The sequence below is a fragment of the Oncorhynchus nerka genome, unplaced genomic scaffold (assembly GCF_034236695.1).
Source record: "Oncorhynchus nerka isolate Pitt River unplaced genomic scaffold, Oner_Uvic_2.0 unplaced_scaffold_2946, whole genome shotgun sequence".
NCBI lineage: Eukaryota > Metazoa > Chordata > Actinopteri > Salmoniformes > Salmonidae > Oncorhynchus > Oncorhynchus nerka.
This window is the reverse complement of record NW_027038354.1, coordinates 8347-29513: the sequence shown is the minus strand read 5'-3', so window position 1 is coordinate 29513 and position 21167 is coordinate 8347. Positions and strand designations below refer to the sequence as shown.

Genomic DNA, 21167 nt, shown 5'->3' with positions numbered 1-21167 from the left:
GCACTGCCTGCTAGCCTCCCCTATATAGTGCACTAAGCCCTGCTACAGTCTCCCCTATATAGTGCACTAAGCCCTGCTAGCCTCCCCTATATAGTGCACTACAGGCCCTATGGTCCTACTCCTATGGGGCCTAGTGGAAAGTTGTGCACTGTATAGGGAGTGGGGTTCCGTTTGGGATGCACACATTACACACACACACACACACACACACACACACCACCCCCCCCCCTCCATATCAGGCGTGACCGGGGTGCCCTGACCCTAGGCGGGGGGTCAGGGAGGAGGGTTCAGAGCTCATGGGGCAACAGCTCTTCCTGTGGATGTGAAGGACCATGCGACAGCGAGGGCAGGTGTGATGGGCATCCTTGAAACTCTTGAAGACAAAGGGGATCAGACAGCATCCCAGCAGCAGCCTGGAGGGACAGGAGAGTACAGTCAGTATACCTGGGGGTGGGGCTGAGACGGAGGGGGTGGAGCTGAGCCGGAGGGGGTGGGGCTGAGACGGAGGGGGTGGGGCTGAGACGGAGGGGATCAGACAGCATCCCAGCAGCAGCCTGGAGGGGACAGGAGAGTACAGTCAGTATACCTGGGGGTGGGGCTGAGACGGAGGGGGGGTGGGGCTGAGACGGAGGGGTGGAGCTGAGACGGAGGGGTGGGGCTGAGACGGAGGGGATCAGACAGCATCCCAGCAACAGCCTGGAGGGACAGGAGAGGGACAGTCAGTATACCTGGGGGTGGGGCTGAGACGGAGGGGGTGGAGCTGAAACGGAGGGGGTGGGGCTGAGACGGAGGGGGTGGAGCTGAGACGGAGGGTGGGGCTGAGACGGAGGGGGGGTGGGGCTGAGACGGAGGGGGTGGGGCTGAGGCGGAGGGGTGGGGCTGAGACGGAGGGGGTGGGGCTGAGACGGGGGGGTGGGGCTGAGACGGGGGGTGGGGCTGAGACGGAGGCGATCAGACAGCATCCCAGCAGCAGCCTGGAGGGACAGGGAGAGTACAGTCAGTATACCTGCACCGCTGGGGGTGGGGCTGAGACGGAGGTGGAGCTGAGACGGAGGGGGTGGAGCTGAGACGGAGGGGGTGGAGCTGAGACGGAGGGGGGTCAGACAGCATCCCAGCAGCAGCCTGGAGGACAGGAGAGTACAGTCAGTATACCTGCTACCGCTGGGGGTGGAGCTGAGACGGAGGGTGGAGCTGAGACGGAGGGGTCAGACAGCATCCCAGCAGCAGCCTGGAGGGACAGGAGAGTACAGTCAGTATACCTGCTACCGCTGGGGGTGGAGCTGGAGATGGAGGGGTGGGGCTGAGACGGAGGGGGTGGAGCTGAGACGGAGGGGATCAGACAGCATCCCAGCCAGCCTGGAGGGACAGGAGAGTACAGTCAGTATACCTGCTACCGCTGGGGGTGGAGCTGAGATGGAGGGGGTGGGGCTGAGACGGAGGGGGGTGGAGCTGAGACGGAGGGGATCAGACAGCATCCCAGCAGCAGCCTGGAGGGACAGGAGAGTACAGTCAGTATACTGCTACCGCTGGGGGTTGGAGCTGAGACAGAGGGGGGGGCTGAGACGGAGGGGGTGGGGCTGAGACGGAGGGGGTGGGGCTGAGACGGAGGGGGTGGGTGGGGCTGAGACGGAGGGTGGGGGTGGGGCTGAGACGGAGGGGGTGGGTGGAGCTGAGGACGGAGGGGGTGGGTGGAGCTGAGATGAAGTGTGTGTGTGTGTGTCTCGCTCCTCACCCACAGAGGATGAACACCAGACACATGGTCCAGGAGAAGGTTCCAGATGGAGTGTGTGTGTGTGAGTGAGTGTGTAACAGATGGAGTGTGTGTAACAGATGGAGTGTGTGTGTGTGTGTGTGTGTGTGTGTAACAGATGGAGTGTGTGTGTCTCCTCACCCACAGAGGATGAACACCAGACACATGGTCCAGGAGAAGGTTCCAGATGGAGTGTGTGTGTGTGTGTGTGAGTGTGAGTTTGTAACAGATGGAGTGTGTGTGTGTGTGTGAGTGTGTAACAGATGGAGTGTGTGTGTGTGTGTGAGTGTGTAACAGATGGAGTGTGTGTGTGTGTGTGTGTGTGTGTGTGTGTGTGTGTGTGTGTGTGTGTGTGTGTGTGTGAGTGTAACAGATGGTGTGTGTGTGTGTAACAGATGGAGTGTGTGTGTGAGTGTGTAACAGATGGTGTGTGTGTGTGTAACAGATGGTGTGTGTGTAACAGATGGAGTGTGTGAGTGTGAGTTTGTAACAGATGGAGTGTGTGTGTGTGAGTGTGTGTGTAACAGATGGAGTGTGTGTGTCTCCTCACCCACAGAGGATGAACACCAGACACATGGTCCAGCAGAAGGTTCCAGAGTGGTGAGTGACATCACTCATCACCTGGTTCTGACAGGAAGGACATCTGATGAGACCAGGAGAATCACCCAGCTCTGTCTCATAGTGCTGGACAAACCTCTGCCTCGGGGGGCTAGCACCACCTGGGAGAACGAGGGGGTTAGATAAGGGGTTAGATCCAAGCCTCTGTCTGGGGGGGGGCTGGCACCACCTGGGAGAACGAGGGGGTTAGATCAGGGGTTAGATCCAAGCCTCTTGTCTGTGTGTGTGTCCATCATTATACTACAGTCTGAAGGCTGTGTGTCCATCATTATACTACAGTCTGAAGGCTGTGTGTGTGTCCATCATTATACTACAGTCTGAAGGCTGTGTGTGTGTCCATCATTATACTACAGTCTGAAGGCTGTGTGTGTGTCCATCATTATACTACAGTCTGAAGGCTGCGTGTCCATCATTATACTACAGTCTGAAGGCTGTTTGTCCATCATTATACTACAGTCTGAAGGCTGTGTGTGTGTCCATCATTATACTACAGTCTGAAGGCTGTGTGTCCATCATTATACTACAGTCTGAAGGCTGTGTGTCCATCATTATACTACAGTCTGAAGGCTGTGTGTGTGTCCATCATTATACTACAGTCTGAAGGCTGTGTGTGTGTCCATCATTATACTACAGTCTGAAGGCTGTGTGTCCATCATTATACTACAGTCTGAAGGCTGTGTGTGTGTTATACATCATTATACTACAGTCTGAAGGCTGTGTGTGTGTCCATCATTATACTACAGTCCGAAGGCTGTGTGTGTGTCCATCATTATACTACAGTCTGAAGGCTGTGTGTCCATCATTATACTACAGTCTGAAGGCTGTGTGTGTGTCCATCATTATACTACAGTCTGAAGGCTGTGTGTGTGTCCATCATTATACTACAGTCTGAAGGCTGTGTGTGTGTCCATCATTATACTACAGTCTGAAGGCTGTGTGTGTGTGTCCATCATTATACTACAGTCTGAAGGCTGTGTGTGTGTCCATCATTATACTACAGTCTGAAGGCTGTGTGTCCATCATTATACTACAGTCTGAAGGCTGTGTGTGTGTCCATCATTATACTACAGTCTGAAGGCTGTGTGTCCATCATTATACTACAGTCTGAAGGCTGTGTGTGTGTCCATCATTATACTACAGTCTGAAGGCTGTGTGTGTGTCCATCATTATACTACAGTCTGAAGGCTGTGTGTGTGTGTCCATCATTATACTACAGTCTGAAGGCTGTGTGTGTGTCCATCATTATACTACAGTCTGAAGGCTGTGTGTGTGTCCATCATTATACTACAGTCTGAAGGCTGTGTGTCCATCATTATACTAGTCTGAAGGCTGTGTGTCCATCATTATACTACAGTCTGAAGGCTGTGTGTGTCCATCATTATACTACAGTCTGAAGGCTGTGTGTCCATCATTATACTACAGTCTGAAGGCTGTGTGTGTCCATCATTATACTTATACAGTCTGAAGGCTGTGTGTGTGTCCATCATTATACTACAGTCTGAAGGCTGTGTGTGTGTCCATCATTATACTACTACAGTCTGAAGGCTGTGTGTGTCCATCATTATACTACAGTCTGAAGGCTGTGTGTGTGTCCATCATTATACTACAGTCTGAAGGCTGTGTGTGTGTCCATCATTATACTACAGTCTGAAGGCTGTGTGTCCATCATTATACTACAGTCTGAAGGCTGTGTGTGTGTCCATCATTATACTACAGTCTGAAGGCTGTGTGTCCATCATTATACTACAGTCTGAAGGCTGTGTGTGTGTCCATCATTATACTACAGTCTGAAGGCTGTGTGTCCATCATTATCTGACTACAGTCAGTCTGAAGGCTGTGTGTGTCCATCATTATACTACAGTCTGAAGGCTGTGTGTGTGTCCATCATTATACTACAGTCTGAAGGCTGTGTGTGTGTCCATCATTATACTACAGTCTGAAGGCTGTGTGTGTGTCCATCATTATACTACAGTCTGAAGGCTGTGTGTGTGTCCATCATTATACTACAGTCTGAAGGCTGTGTGTGTGTCCATCATTATACTACAGTCTGAAGGCTGTGTCCATCATTATACTACAGTCTGAAGGCTGTCCATCATTATACTACAGTCTGAAGGCTGTGTGTCCATCATTATACTACAGTCTGTGTGTGTCCATCATTATACTACAGTCTGAAGGCTGTGTGTCCATCATTATACTACAGTCTGAAGGCTGTGTGTCCATCATTATACTACAGTCTGAAGGTGTGTGTGTCCATCATTATACTACAGTCTGAAGGCTGTGTGTGTGTCCATCATTATACTACAGTCTGAAGGCTGTGTGTCCATCATTATACTACAGTCTGAAGGCTGTGTGTGTCCATCATTATACTACAGTCTGAAGGCTGTGTGTGTGTCCATCATTATACTACAGTCTGAAGGCTGTGTGTGTGTCCATCATTATACTACAGTCTGAAGGCTGTGTGTGTGTCCATCATTATACTACAGTCTGAAGGCTGTGTGTCCATCATTATACTACAGTCTGAAGGCTGTGTGTCCATCATTATACTACAGTCTGAAGGCTGTGTGTCCATCATTATACTACAGTCTGAAGGCTGTGTGTGTCCATCATTATACTACAGTCTGAAGGCTGTGTGTCCATCATTATACTCCATCATTTATACTACAGTCTGAAGGCTGTGTGTGTGTCCATCATTATACTACAGTCTGAAGGCTGTGTGTGTGTCCATCATTATACTACAGTCTGAAGGCTGTGTGTCCATCATTATACTACAGTCTGAAGGCTGTGTGTGTGTCCATCATTATACTACAGTCTGAAGGCTGTGTGTGTGTCCATCATTATACTACAGTCTGAAGGCTGTGTGTGTGTGTCCATCATTATACTACAGTCTGAAGGCTGTGTGTGTGTCCATCATTATACTACAGTCTGAAGGCTGTGTGTGTGTGTCCATCATTATACTACAGTCTGAAGGCTGTGTGTCCATCATTATACTACAGTCTGAAGGCTGTGTGTCCATCATTATACTACAGTCTGAAGGCTGTGTGTGTCCATCATTATACTACAGTCTGAAGGCTGTGTGTGTGTCCATCATTATACTACAGTCTGAAGGCTGTGTGTGTGTCCATCATTATACTACAGTCTGAAGGCTGTGTGTCCATCATTATACTACAGTCTGAAGGCTGTGTGTCCATCATTATACTACAGTCTGAAGGCTGTGTGTCCATCATTATACTACAGTCTGAAGGCTGTGTGTGTCCATCATTATACTACAGTCTGAAGGCTGTGTGTCTGTCTGAAGGCTGTGTGTCCATCATTATACTACAGTCTGAAGGCTGTGTGTGTGTCCATCATTATACTACAGTCTGAAGGCTGTGTGTGTGTCCATCATTATACTACAGTCTGAAGGCTGTGTGTGTGTCCATCATTATACTACAGTCTGAAGGCTGTGTGTGTGTCCATCATTATACTACAGTCTGAAGGCTGTGTGTGTGTCCATCATTATACTACAGTCTGAAGGCTGTGTGTGTCCATCATTATACTACAGTCTGAAGGCTGTGTGTGTGTCCATCATTATACTACAGTCTGAAGGCTGTGTGTGTGTCCATCATTATACTACAGTCTGAAGGCTGTGTGTGTCCATCATTATACTACAGTCTGAAGGCTGTGTGTCCATCATTATACTACAGTCTGAAGGCTGTGTGTGTCCATCATTATACTACAGTCTGAAGGCTGTGTGTGTCCATCATTATACTACAGTCTGAAGGCTGTGTGTGTCCATCATTATACTACAGTCTGAAGGCTGTGTGTCCATCATTATACTACAGTCTGAAGGCTGTGTGTCCATCATTATACTACAGTCTGAAGGCTGTGTGTGTCCATCATTATACTACAGTCTGAAGGCTGTGTGTCCATCATTATACTACAGTCTGAAGGCTGTGTGTGTGTCCATCATTATACTACAGTCTGAAGGCTGTGTGTGTCTGAAGTGTGTCATTTATACTACAGTCTGAAGGCTGTGTGTGTGTCCATCATTATACTACAGTCTGAAGGCTGTGTGTGTGTCCATCATTATACTACAGTCTGAAGGCTGTGTGTGTCCATCATTATACTACAGTCTGAAGGCTGTGTGTGTGTCCATCATTATACTACAGTCTGAAGGCTGTGTGTGTGTCTGAAGGCTGTGTGTCCATCATTATACTACAGTCTGAAGGCTGTGTGTGTCTGAAGGCTGTGTGTGTGTCCATCATTATACTACAGTCTGAAGGCTGTGTGTGTGTCCATCATTATACTACAGTCTGAAGGCTGTGTGTGTGTCCATCATTATACTACAGTCTGAAGGCTGTGTGTCCATCATTATACTACAGTCTGAAGGCTGTGTGTGTGTCCATCATTATACTACAGTCTGAAGGCTGTGTGTGTCCATCATTATACTACAGTCTGAAGGCTGTGTGTGTCCATCATTATACTACAGTCTGAAGGCTGTGTGTCCATCATTATACTACAGTCTGAAGGCTGTGTGTGTGTCCATCATTATACTACAGTCTGAAGGCTGTGTGTGTGTCCATCATTATACTACAGTCTGAAGGCTGTGTGTGTGTCCATCATTATACTACAGTCTGAAGGCTGTGTGTGTGTCCATCATTATACTACAGTCTGAAGGCTGTGTGTGTGTCCATCATTATACTACAGTCTGAAGGCTGTGTGTCTGTGTCCATCATTATACTACAGTCTGAAGGCTGTGTGTGTCTGAAGGCTCCATCATTATACTACAGTCTGAAGGCTGTGTGTGTGTCCATCATTATACTACAGTCTGAAGGCTGTGTGTGTGTCCATCATTATACTACAGTCTGAAGGCTGTGTGTGTGTCCATCATTATACTACAGTCTGAAGGCTGTGTGTGTCCATCATTATACTACAGTCTGAAGGCTGTGTGTCCATCATTATACTACAGTCTGAAGGCTGTGTGTGTCCGTCATAATACTACAGTCTGAAGGCTGTGTGTCCATCATTATACTACAGTCTGAAGGCTGTGTGTGTGTCCATCATTATACTACAGTCTGAAGGCTGTGTGTGTGTCCATCATTATACTACAGTCTGAAGGCTGTGTGTGTGTCCATCATTATACTACAGTCTGAAGGCTGTGTGTGTGTCCATCATTATACTACAGTCTGAAGGCTGTGTGTGTGTCCATCATTATACTACAGTCTGAAGGCTGTGTGTGTGTCCATCATTATACTACAGTCTGAAGGCTGTGTGTGTGTCCATCATTATACTACAGTCTGAAGGCTGTGTGTGTCCATCATTATACTACAGTCTGAAGGCTGTGTGTGTGTCCATCATTATACTACAGTCTGAAGGCTGTGTGTGTGTCCATCATTATACTACAGTCTGAAGGCTGTGTGTCCATCATTATACTACAGTCTGAAGTGTGTGTCCATCATTATACTACAGTCTGAAGGCTGTGTGTGTGTCCATCATTATACTACAGTCTGAAGGCTGTGTGTCCATCATTATACTACAGTCTGAAGGCTGTGTGTCCATCATTATACTACAGTCTGAAGGCTGTGTGTGTGTCCATCATTATACTACAGTCTGAAGGCTGTGTGTGTGTCCATCATTATACTACAGTCTGAAGGCTGTGTGTGTGTCCATCATTATACTACAGTCTGAAGGCTGTGTGTGTGTCCATCATTATACTACAGTCTGAAGGCCATCATTATACTACAGTCTGAAGGCTGTGTGTCCATCATTATACTACAGTCTGAAGGCTGTGTGTGTGTCCATCATTATACTACAGTCTGAAGGCTGTGTGTGTGTCCATCATTATACTACAGTCTGAAGGCTGTGTGTCCATCATTATACTACAGTCTGAAGGCTGTGTGTGTGTCCATCATTATACTACAGTCTGAAGGCTGTGTGTCCATCATTATACTACAGTCTGAAGGCTGTGTGTCCATCATTATACTACAGTCTGAAGGCTGTGTGTGTGTGTCCATCATTATACTACAGTCTGTGTGTGTGTCCATCATTATACTACAGTCTGAAGGCTGTGTGTGTGTCCATCATTATACTACAGTCTGAAGGCTGTGTGTCCATCATTATACTACAGTCTGAAGGCTGTGTGTGTGTCCATCATTATACTACAGTCTGAAGGCTGTGTGTCCATCATTATACTACAGTCTGTGTGTGTGTGTCCATCATTATACTACAGTCTGAAGGCTGTGTGTGTGTCCATCATTATACTACAGTCTGAAGGCTGTGTGTGTGTCCATCATTATACTACAGTCTGAAGGCTGTGTGTGTGTCCATCATTATACTACAGTCTGAAGGCTGTGTGTGTGTCCATCATTATACTACAGTCTGAAGGCTGTGTGTCCATCATTATACTACAGTCTGAAGGCTGTGTGTGTGTCCATCATTATACTACAGTCTGAAGGCTGTGTGTCCATCATTATACTACAGTCTGAAGGCTGTGTGTGTCCATCATTATACTACAGTCTGAAGGCTGTGTGTCCATCATTATACTACAGTCTGAAGGCTGTGTGTGTGTCCATCATTATACTACAGTCTGAAGGCTGTGTGTGTCCATTATACTACAGTCTGAAGGCTGTGTGTGTGTCCATCATTATACTACAGTCTGAAGGCTGTGTGTCCATCATTATACTACAGTCTGAAGGCTGTGTGTGTCCATCATTATACTACAGTCTGAAGGCTGTGTGTGTGTCCATCATTATACTACAGTCTGAAGGCTGTGTGTGTGTCCATCATTATACTACAGTCTGAAGGCTGTGTGTGTGTCATCATTATACTACAGTCTGAAGGCTGTGTGTGTGTCCATCATTATACTACAGTCTGAAGGCTGTGTGTGTGTCCATCATTATACTACAGTCTGAAGGCTGTGTGTGTGTCCATCATTATACTACAGTCTGAAGGCTGTGTGTGTGTCCATCATTATACTACAGTCTGAAGGCTGTGTGTGTGTTATACCATCATTATACTACAGTCTGAAGGCTGTGTGTCCATCATTATACTACAGTCTGTGTGTGTCCATCATTATACTACAGTCTGAAGGCTGTGTGTGTGTCCATCATTATACTACAGTCTGAAGGCTGTGTGTGTGTCCATCATTATACTACAGTCTGAAGGCTGTGTGTGTGTCCATCATTATACTACAGTCTGAAGGCTGTGTGTCTGTATACTACAGTCTGTGTGTCCATCATTATACTACAGTCTGAAGGCTGTGTGTGTGTCCATCATTATACTACAGTCTGAAGGCTGTGTGTGTCTGTGTGTGTCCATCATTATACTACAGTCTGAAGGCTGTGTGTGTCCATCATTATACTACAGTCTGAAGGCTGTGTGTGTGTCCATCATTATACTACAGTCTGAAGGCTGTGTGTCCATCATTATACTACAGTCTGAAGGCTGTGTGTGTGTCCATCATTATACTACAGTCTGAAGGCTGTGTGTGTGTCCATCATTATACTACAGTCTGAAGGCTGTGTGTGTGTCCATCATTATACTACAGTCTGAAGGCTGTGTGTCCATCATTATACTACAGTCTGAAGGCTGTGTGTCCATCATTATACTACAGTCTGAAGGCTGTGTGTGTGTCCATCATTATACTACAGTCTGAAGGCTGTGTGTGTGTCCATCATTATACTACAGTCTGAAGGCTGTGTGTGTGTCTGAAGGCTGTGTGTGTCCATCATTATACTACAGTCTGAAGGCTGTGTGTGTGTCCATCATTATACTACAGTCTGAAGGCTGTGTGTGTGTCCATCATTATACCAGTCAAGGCTGTGTGTGTGTCCATCATTATACTACAGTCTGAAGGCTGTGTGTGTCCATTATACTACAGTCTGAAGGCTGTGTGTGTGTCCATCATTATACTACAGTCTGAAGGCTGTGTGTCCATCATTATACTACAGTCTGAAGGCTGTGTGTGTCCATCATTATACTACAGTCTGAAGGCTGTGTGTGTGTCCATCATTATACTACAGTCTGAAGGCTGTGTGTGTCCATCATTATACTACAGTCTGAAGGCTGTGTGTGTGTCCATCATTATACTACAGTCTGAAGGCTGTGTGTGTCCATCATTATACTACAGTCTGAAGGCTGTGTGTCCATCATTATACTACAGTCTGAAGGCTGTGTGTCCATCATTATACTACAGTCTGAAGGCTGTGTGTGTGTCCATCATTATACTACAGTCTGAAGGCTGTGTGTGTGTCCATCATTATACTACAGTCTGAAGGCTGTGTGTGTGTCCATCATTATACTACAGTCTGAAGGCTGTGTGTGTGTCCATCATTATACTACAGTCTGAAGGCTGTGTGTGTCCATCATTATACTATCTGAAGGCTGTGTGTCCATCATTATACTACAGTCTGAAGGCTGTGTGTCCATCATTATACTACAGTCTGAAGGCTGTGTGTCATTATACCATCATTATACTACAGTCTGAAGGCTGTGTGTGTGTCCATCATTATACTACAGTCTGAAGGCTGTGTGTGTGTCCATCATTATACTACAGTCTGAAGGCTGTGTGTGTGTCCATCATTATACTACAGTCTGAAGGCTGTGTGTGTGTCCATCATTATACTACAGTCTGAAGGCTGTGTGTCCATCATTATACTACAGTCTGAAGGCTGTGTGTCCATCATTATACTACAGTCTGAAGGCTGTGTGTGTGTCCATCATTATACTACAGTCTGAAGGTGTGTGTGTCCATCATTATACTACAGTCTGAAGGCTGTGTGTGTGTCCATCATTATACTACAGTCTGAAGGCTACTGTCCATCATTATACTACAGTCTGAAGGCTGTGTGTCCATCATTATACTACAGTCTGAAGGCTGTGTGTGTGTCCATCATTATACTACAGTCTGAAGGCTGTGTGTCCATCATTATACTACAGTCTGAAGGCTGTGTGTGTGTCCATCATTATACTACAGTCTGAAGGCTGTGTGTGTGTCCATCATTATACTACAGTCTGAAGGCTGTGTGTGTGTCCATCATTATACTACAGTCTGAAGGCTGTGTGTGTGTCCATCATTATACTACAGTCTGAAGGCTGTGTGTGTGTGTCCATCATTATACTACAGTCTGAAGGCTGTGTGTGTGTCCATCATTATACTACAGTCTGAAGGCTGTGTGTGTGTCCATCATTATACTACAGTCTGAAGGCTGTGTGTGTGTCCATCATTATACTACAGTCTGAAGGCTGTGTGTGTGTCCATCATTATACTACAGTCTGAAGGCTGTGTGTGTGTCCATCATTATACTACAGTCTGAAGGCTGTGTGTGTGTCCATCATTATACTACAGTCTGAAGGCTGTACAGTCTGAGTGTGTGTCCATCATTATACTACAGTCTGAAGGCTGTGTGTGTGTCCATCATTATACTACAGTCTGAAGGCTGTGTGTCCATCATTATACTACAGTCTGAAGGCTGTGTGTCCATCATTATACTACAGTCTGAAGGCTGTGTGTCCATCATTATACTACAGTCTGAAGGCTGTGTGTCCATCATTATACTACAGTCTGAAGGCTGTGTGTCCATCATTATACTACAGTCTGAAGGCTGTGTGTGTCCATCATTATACTACAGTCTGAAGGCTGTGTGTGTGTGTCCATCATTATACTACAGTCTGAAGGCTGTGTGTGTGTCCATCATTATACTACAGTCTGAAGGCTGTGTGTGTGTCCATCATTATACTACAGTCTGAAGGCTGTGTGTCCATCATTATACTACAGTCTGAAGGCTGTGTGTCCATCATTATACTACAGTCTGAAGGCTGTGTGTGTGTCCATCATTATACTACAGTCTGAAGGCTGTGTGTGTGTCCATCATTATACTACAGTCTGAAGGCTGTGTGTGTGTCCATCATTATACTACAGTCTGAAGGCTGTGTGTGTCCATCATTATACTACAGTCTGAAGGCTGTGTGTGTGTCCATCATTATACTACAGTCTGAAGGCTGTGTGTGTGTCCATCATTATACTACAGTCTGATGTGTGTCCATCATTATACTACAGTCTGAAGGCTGTGTGTGTGTCCATCATTATACTACAGTCTGAAGGCTGTGTGTGTCCATCATTATACTACAGTCTGAAGGCTCTGTGTGTCCATCATTATACTACAGTCTGAAGGCTGTGTGTGTGTCCATCATTATACTACAGTCTGAAGGCTGTGTGTCCATCATTATACTACAGTCTGAAGGCTGTGTGTGTGTCCATCATTATACTACAGTCTGAAGGCTGTGTGTGTGTCCATCATTATACTACAGTCTGAAGGCTGTGTGTGTGTCCATCATTATACTACAGTCTGAAGGCTGTGTGTGTGTCCATCATTATACTACAGTCTGAAGGCTGTGTGTCCATCATTATACTACAGTCTGAAGGCTGTGTGTGTGTCCATCATTATACTACAGTCTGAAGGCTGTGTGTCCATCATTATACTACAGTCTGAAGGCTGTGTGTGTGTCCATCATTATACTACAGTCTGAAGGCTGTGTGTGTGTGTCCATCATTATACTACAGTCTGAAGGCTGTGTGTGTGTCCATCATTATACTACAGTCTGAAGGCATTATACTACAGTGTGTGTGTCCATCATTATACTACAGTCTGAAGGCTGTGTGTGTGTCCATCATTATACTACAGTCTGAAGGCTGTGTGTGTGTCCATCATTATACTACAGTCTGAAGGCTGTGTGTGTGTCCATCATTATACTACAGTCTGAAGGCTGTGTGTGTGTCCATCATTATACTACAGTCTGAAGGCTGTGTGTGTGTCCATCATTATACTACAGTCTGAAGGCTGTGTGTGTGTCCATCATTATACTACAGTCTGAAGGCTGTGTGTGTCCATCATTATACTACAGTCTGAAGGCTGTGTGTGTGTGTCCATCTGGAAGGCTGTATACTACAGTCTGAAGGCTGTGTGTGTGTCCATCATTATACTACAGTCTGAAGGCTGTGTGTGTGTCCATCATTATACTACAGTCTGAAGGCTGTGTGTGTGTCCATCATTATACTACAGTCTGAAGGCTGTGTGTGTGTCCATCATTATACTACAGTCTGAAGGCTGTGTGTCCATCATTATACTACAGTCTGAAGGCTGTGTGTCCATCATTATACTACAGTCTGAAGGCTGTGTGTGTGTCCATCATTATACTACAGTCTGAAGGCTGTGTGTGTCCATCATTATACTACAGTCTGAAGGCTGTGTGTGTGTCCATCATTATACTACAGTCTGAAGGCTGTGTGTGTGTCCATCATTATACTACAGTCTGAAGGCTGTGTGTGTGTCCATCATTATACTACAGTCTGAAGGCTGTGTGTCCATCATTATACTACAGTCTGAAGGCTGTGTGTCCATCATTATACTACAGTCTGAAGGCTGTGTGTCCATCATTATACTACAGTCTGTGTCCATCATTATACTACAGTCTGAAGGCTGTGTGTCCATCATTATACTACAGTGTCCATCATTATACTACAGTCTGAAGGCTGTGTGTGTGTCCATCATTATACTACAGTCTGAAGGCTGTGTGTGTGTCCATCATTATACTACAGTCTGAAGGCTGTGTGTGTGTGTCCATCATTATACTACAGTCTGAAGGCTGTGTGTCCATCATTATACTACAGTCTGAAGGCTGTGTGTCCATCATTATACTACAGTCTGAAGGCTGTGTGTGTGTCCATCATTATACTACAGTCTGAAGGCTGTGTGTGTGTCCATCATTATACTACAGTCTGAAGGCTGTGTGTGTGTCCATCATTATACTACAGTCTGAAGGCTGTGTGTGTGTCCATCATTATACTACAGTCTGAAGGCTGTGTGTGTGTCCATCATTATACTACAGTCTGAAGGCTGTGTGTGTGTCCATCATTATACTACAGTCTGAAGGCTGTGTGTGTGTCCATCATTATACTACAGTCTGAAGGCTGTGTGTGTGTCCATCATTATACTACAGTCTGAAGGCTGTGTGTGTGTCCATCATTATACTACAGTCTGAAGGCTGTGTCTGAAGGCTGTGTCCATCATTATACTACAGTCTGAAGGCTGTGTGTCCATCATTATACTACAGTCTGAAGGCTGTGTGTGTGTCCATCATTATACTACAGTCTGAAGGCTGTGTGTGTGTCCATCATTATACTACAGTCTGAAGGCTGTGTGTCCATCATTATACTACAGTCTGAAAGCTGTGTGTGTGTCCATCATTATACTACAGTCTGAAGGCTGTGTGTGTGTCCATCATTATACTACAGTCTGAAGGCTGTGTGTGTCCATCATTATACTACAGTCTGAAGGCTGTGTGTGTGTCCATCATTATACTACAGTCTGAAGGCTGTGTGTGTGTCCATCATTATACTACAGTCTGAAGGCTGTGTGTGTGTCCATCATTATACTACAGTCTGAAGGTGTGTGTCCATCATTATACTACAGTCTGTGTGTGTCCATCATTATACTACAGTCTGAAGGCTGTGTGTGTGTCCATCATTATACTACAGTCTGAAGGCTGTGTGTGTGTCCATCATTATACTACAGTCTGAAGGCTGTGTGTGTGTCCATCATTATACTACAGTCTGAATACTACAGCTGTGTGTGTGTCCATCATTATACTACAGTCTGAAGGCTGTGTGTCCATCATTATACTACAGTCTGAAGGCTGTGTGTCATCATTATACTACAGTCTGAAGGCTGTGTGTCCATCATTATACTACAGTCTGAAGGCTGTGTGTGTCCATCATTATACTACAGTCTGAAGGCTGTGTGTGTCCATCATTATACTACAGTCTGAAGGCTGTGTGTCCATCATTATACTACAGTCTGAAGGCTGTGTGTGTCCATCATTATACTACAGTCTGAAGGCTGTGTGTCCATCATTATACTACAGTCTGAAGGCTGTGTGTGTGTGTCCATCATTATACTACAGTCTGAAGGCTGTGTGTGTGTCCATCATTATACTACAGTCTGAAGGCTGTGTGTGTCCATCATTATACTACAGTCTGAAGGCTGTGTGTCCATCATTATACTACAGTCTGAAGGCTGTGTGTCCATCATTATACTACAGTCTGAAGGCTGTGTGTCCATCATTATACTACAGTCTGAAGGCTGTGTGTGTCCATCATTATACTACAGTCTGAAGGCTGTGTGTGTGTCCATCATTATACTACAGTCTGAAGGCTGTGTGTGTGTCCATCATTATACTACAGTCTGAAGGCTGTGTGTGTGTCCATCATTATACTACAGTCTGAAGGCTGTGTGTGTGTCCATCATTATACTACAGTCTGAAGGCTGTGTGTCCATCATTATACTACAGTCTGAAGGCTGTGTGTGTGTCCATCATTATACTACAGTCTGAAGGCTGTGTGTGTGTCCATCATTATACTACAGTCTGAAGGCTGTGTGTGTGTCCATCATTATACTACAGTCTGAAGGCTGTGTGTCCATCATTATACTACAGTCTGAAGGCTGTGTGTGTCCATCATTATACTACAGTCTGAAGGCTGTGTGTCCATCATTATACTACAGTCTGAAGGCTGTGTGTCCATCATTATACTACAGTCTGAAGGCTGTGTGTCCATCATTATACTACAGTCTGAAGGCTGTGTGTGTGTCCATCATTATACTACAGTCTGAAGGCTGTGTGTGTGTCCATCATTATACTACAGTCTGAAGGCTGTGTGTCCATCATTATACTACAGTCTGAAGGCTGTGTGTCCATCATTATACTACAGTCTGAAGGCTGTGTGTCCATCATTATACTACAGTCTGAAGGCTGTGTGTCCATCATTATACTACAGTCTGAAGGCTGTGTGTGTGTCCATCATTATACTACAGTCTGAAGGCTGTGTGTGTGTCCATCATTATACTACAGTCTGAAGGCTGTGTGTCCATCATTATACTACAGTCTGAAGGCTGTGTGTGTGTGTCCATCATTATACTACAGTCTGAAGGCTGTGTGTCCATCATTATACTACAGTCATGTGTGTCATTATACTACAGTCTGAAGGCTGTGTGTCCATCATTATACTACAGTCTGAAGGCTGTGTGTGTCCATCATTATACTACAGTCTGAAGGCTGTGTGTGTGTCCATCATTATACTACAGTCTGAAGGCTGTGTGTCCATCATTATACTACAGTCTGAAGGCTGTGTGTGTCTGTGTGTGTCCATCATTATACTACAGTCTGAAGGCTGTGTGTCCATCATTATACTACAGTCTGAAGGCCATCATTATACTACAGTCTGAAGGCTGTGTGTGTGTCCATCATTATACTACAGTCTGAAGGCTGTGTGTGTGTCCATCATTATACTACAGTCTGAAGGCTGTGTGTCCCATCATTATACTACAGTCTGAAGGCTGTGTGTGTGTCCATCATCATGTATACTACAGTCTGAAGGCTGTGTGTGTGTCCATCATTATACTACAGTCTGAAGGCTGTGTGTGTGTCCATCATTATACTACAGTCTGAAGGCTGTGTGTCCATCATTATACTACAGTCTGAAGGCTGTGTGTCCATCATTATACTACAGTCTGAAGGCTGTGTGTCCATCATTATACTACAGTCTGAAGGCTGTGTGTCCATCATTATACTACAGTCTGAAGGCTGTGTGTGTCCATCATTATACTACAGTCTGAAGGCTGTGTGTGTGTCCATCATTATACTACAGTCTGAAGGCTGTGTGTCCATCATTATACTACAGTCTGAAGGCTGTGTGTCCATCATTATACTACAGTCTGAAGGCTGTGTGTCCATCATTATACTACAGTCTGAAGGCTGTGTGTGTGTCCATCATTATACTACAGTCTGAAGGCTGTGTGTGTGTCCATCATTATACTACAGTCTGAAGGCTGTGTGTGTGTCCATCATTATACTACAGTCTGAAGGCTGTGTGTGTGTCCATCATTATACTACAGTCTGAAGGCTGTGTGTGTGTCCATCATTATACTACAGTCTGAAGGCTGTGTGTGTGTCCATCATTATACTACAGTCTGAAGGCTGTGTGTCCATCATTATACTACAGTCTGAAGGCTGTGTGTGTCCATCATTATACTACAGTCTGAAGGCTGTGTGTGTGTCCATCATTATACTACAGTCTGAAGGCTGTGTGTCCATCATTATACTACAGTGTGTGTGTGTCCATCATTATACTACAGTCTGAAGGCTGTGTGTGTCCATCATTATACTACAGTCTGAAGGCTGTGTGTGTGTCCATCATTATACTACAGTCTGAAGGCTGTGTGTCCATCATTATACTACAGTCTGAAGGCTGTGTGTCCATCATTATACTACAGTCTGAAGGCTGTGTGTCCATCATTATACTACAGTCTGAAGGCTGTGTGTGTGTCCATCATTATACTACAGTCTGAAGGCTGTGTGTCCATCATTATACTACAGTCTGAAGGCTGTGTGTCCATCATTATACTACAGTCTGAAGGCTGTGTGTCCATCATTATACTACAGTCTGAAGGCTGTGTGTCCATCATTATACTACAGTCTGAAGGCTGTGTGTCCATCATTATACTACAGTCTGAAGGCTGTGTGTCCATCATTATACTACAGTCTGAAGGCTGTGTGTCCATCATTATACTACAGTCTGTCCATCATTATACTACAGTCTGAAGGCTGTGTGTGTCTGTCCATCATTATACTACAGTCTGAAGGCTGTGTGTGTGTCCATCATTATACTACAGTCTGAAGGCTGTGTGTGTCATTATACCAGTCTGAAGGCTGTGTGTCCATCATTATACTAGTCTGAAGGCTGTGTGTGTGTCCATCATTATACTACAGTCTGAAGGCTGTGTGTGTGTCCATCATTATACTACAGTCTGAAGGCTGTGTGTCCATCATTATACTACAGTCTGAAGGCTGTGTGTCCATCATTATACTACAGTCTGAAGGCTGTGTGTCCATCATTATACTACAGTCTGAAGGCCGTGTGTGTGTCCATCATTATACTACAGTCTGAAGGCTGTGTGTCCATCATTATACTACAGTCTGAAGGCTGTGTGTGTGTCCATCATTATACTACAGTCTGAAGGCTGTGTGTGTGTCCATCATTATACTACAGTCTGAAGGCTGTGTGTGTGTCCATCATTATACTACAGTCTGAAGGCTGTGTGTCCATCATTATACTACAGTCTGAAGGCTGTGTGTCCATCATTATACTACAGTCTGAAGGCTGTGTGTCCATCATTATACTACAGTCTGAAGGCTGTGTGTGTGTCCATCATTATACTACAGTCTGAAGGCTGTGTGTGTGTCCATCATTATACTACAGTCTGAAGGCTGTGTGTGTGTCCATCATTATACTACAGTCTGAAGGCTGTGTGTCCATCATTATACTACAGTCTGAAGGCTGTGTGTCCATCATTATACTACAGTCTGAAGGCTGTGTGTCCATCATTATACTACAGTCTGAAGGCTGTGTGTGTGTCCATCATTATACTACAGTCTGAAGGCTGTGTGTGTGTCCATCATTATACTACAGTCTGAAGGCTGTGTGTGTGTCCATCATTATACTACAGTCTGAAGGCTGTGTGTGTGTCCATCATTATACTACAGTCTGAAGGCTGTGTGTGTGTGTCCATCATTATACTACAGTCTGAAGGCTGTGTGTGTGTCCATCATTATACTACAGTCTGAAGGCTGTGTGTGTGTCCATCATTATACTACAGTCTGAAGGCTGTGTGTGTGTCCATCATTATACTACAGTCTGAAGGCTGTGTGTGTGTCCATCATTATACTACAGTCTGAAGGCTGTGTGTCCATCATTATACTACAGTCTGAAGGCTGTGTGTCCATCATTATACTACAGTCTGAAGGCTGTGTGTGTGTCCGTCATTATGCTACAGTCTGAAGGCTGTGTGTGTGTGTGTGTCCATCATTATACTACAGTCTGAAGGCTGTGTGTGTGTCCATCATTATACTACAGTCTGAAGGCTGTGTGTCCATCATTATACTACAGTCTGAAGGCTGTGTGTGTGTGTCCATCATTATACTACAGTCTGAAGGCTGTGTGTGTGTCCATCATTATACTACAGTCTGAAGGCTGTGTGTGTCCATCATTATACTACAGTCTGAAGGCTGTGTGTCCATCATTATACTACAGTCTGAAGGCTGTGTGTGTGTCCATCATTATACTACAGTCTGAAGGCTGTGTGTCCATCATTATACTACAGTCTGAAGGCTGTGTGTGTGTCCATCATTATACTACAGTCTGAAGGCTGTGTGTGTGTCCATCATTATACTACAGTCTGAAGGCTGTGTGTGTGTCCATCATTATACTGTGTGTGTGTCCACATTATACTACAGTCTGAAGGCTGTGTGTGTGTCCATCATTATACTACAGTCTGAAGGCTGTGTGTGTGTCCATCATTATACTACAGTCTGAAGGCTGTGTGTGTGTGTCCATCATTATAGTACAGTCTGAAGGCTGTGTGTGTGTCCATCATTATACTACAGTCTGAAGGCTGTGTGTGTGTCCATCATTATACTACAGTCTGAAGGCTGTGTGTGTGTCCATCATTATACTACAGTCTGAAGGCTGTGTGTCCATCATTATACTACAGTCTGAAGGCTGTGTGTGTGTCCATCATTATACTACAGTCTGAAGGCTGTGTGTGTGTGTCCATCATTATACTACAGTCTGAAGGCTGTTTGTGTCCATCATTATACTACAGTCTGAAGGCTGTGTGTGTGTCCATCATTATACTACAGTCTGAAGGCTGTGTGTGTGTCCATCATTATACTACAGTCTGAAGGCTGTGTGTGTGTCCGTCATTATACTACAGTCTGAAGGCTGTGTTTGTGTACTCACCAGTAGCGGTCTGGTTGATGAAGCTACCACCCATAGCACCAGGTGGAGGAGGAGGAGTGAAGGGAGAGATTCTCTTGTCATCTCCTTCACCCTGGACTGAAACAACAAGAGAGAGAGAGATGCTCATGTCATCTCCTTTACCCTGGACTGAAACAACAAGAGAGAGAGAGAGAGATCCTCATGTCATCTCCTTTACCCTGGACTGAAACAACAAGAGAGAGAGAGAGAGATCCTCATGTCATCTCCTTTACCCTGGACTGAAACAACAAGAGAGAGAGAGAGAGAGAGAGAGAGAGAGATGCTCATGTCATCTCCTTTACCCTGGACTGAAACAACAAGAGAGAGAGAGTGATCCTCATGTCATCCCCTTTTACCCTGGACTGAAACAACAAGAGAGAGAGAGAGATCCTCATGTCATCTCCTTTACCCTGGACTGAAACAACAAGAGAGGAGAGAGAGGAGGGTGTACTGTAGAGTCTTACCTGGTAGGAAGTAGGGAGGAGGGTGTACTGTAGAGTCTTACCTGGTAGGAAGTAGGGAGGAGGGTTAGCACACGGTTCCTCTGACTTCAACGATGTCTCCATTGCCTCTGCTGAACAGCTGAGGAGAGAGAAACCACAAAATGATCACAATAATTGACAAGGCTTTTTCCTCCATAAAATAAGTCAAGGGTCATGATTGTCAATTATCTGACCCAGACCTTGTAGAGACAGTAGTCAAATGTCTGTCTCAAACCTTGTTGAGAGAGCGTATCGAGGTGTTGATTGGCTCTCCTGTCACCTCATTGGTCAGTCACCTCATCAACTGCGTCAGCTGACAGACAGGTGTGTTTCGGGTGGATCTGGCCACTCCCACAGGAGCAGGTTGGAGTAGGGTGAAGTATTACTGATCTAAGATCAGTTTTATTCTGTTCAACTTCCAGCTGAGGGCTTCAGCCCCAAAGCACTGTTCCAGGACCAGCTCTTCCTG

At 45.2% G+C, this 21167-nt stretch overlaps 1 protein-coding gene across 2 annotated transcripts; it reads right to left on the bottom strand.

The window, feature by feature from the left end:
* Positions 1-12: 12 nt before the first annotated feature.
* LOC135566927 (lipopolysaccharide-induced tumor necrosis factor-alpha factor homolog) lies at positions 13-20966 on the bottom strand. Of its 2 annotated transcripts, XM_065014486.1 has the most exons (5): positions 20899-20966; positions 20722-20798; positions 20199-20294; positions 2301-2469; positions 13-413 (listed from the first exon to the last, which is right to left on the bottom strand). In XM_065014486.1, exons 2-5 carry the CDS (start codon positions 20780-20782, stop codon positions 236-238), a joined length of 504 nt encoding a protein of 167 aa, XP_064870558.1. In that variant the 5' UTR covers positions 20783-20798; positions 20899-20966; the 3' UTR covers positions 13-235. The 2 variants fall into 2 exon arrangements, with proteins under 2 accessions (XP_064870558.1, XP_064870557.1); XM_065014485.1 differs by lacking the exon at positions 20899-20966 and having other exon boundaries at positions 20722-20883.
* Positions 20967-21167: the final 201 nt, after the last annotated feature.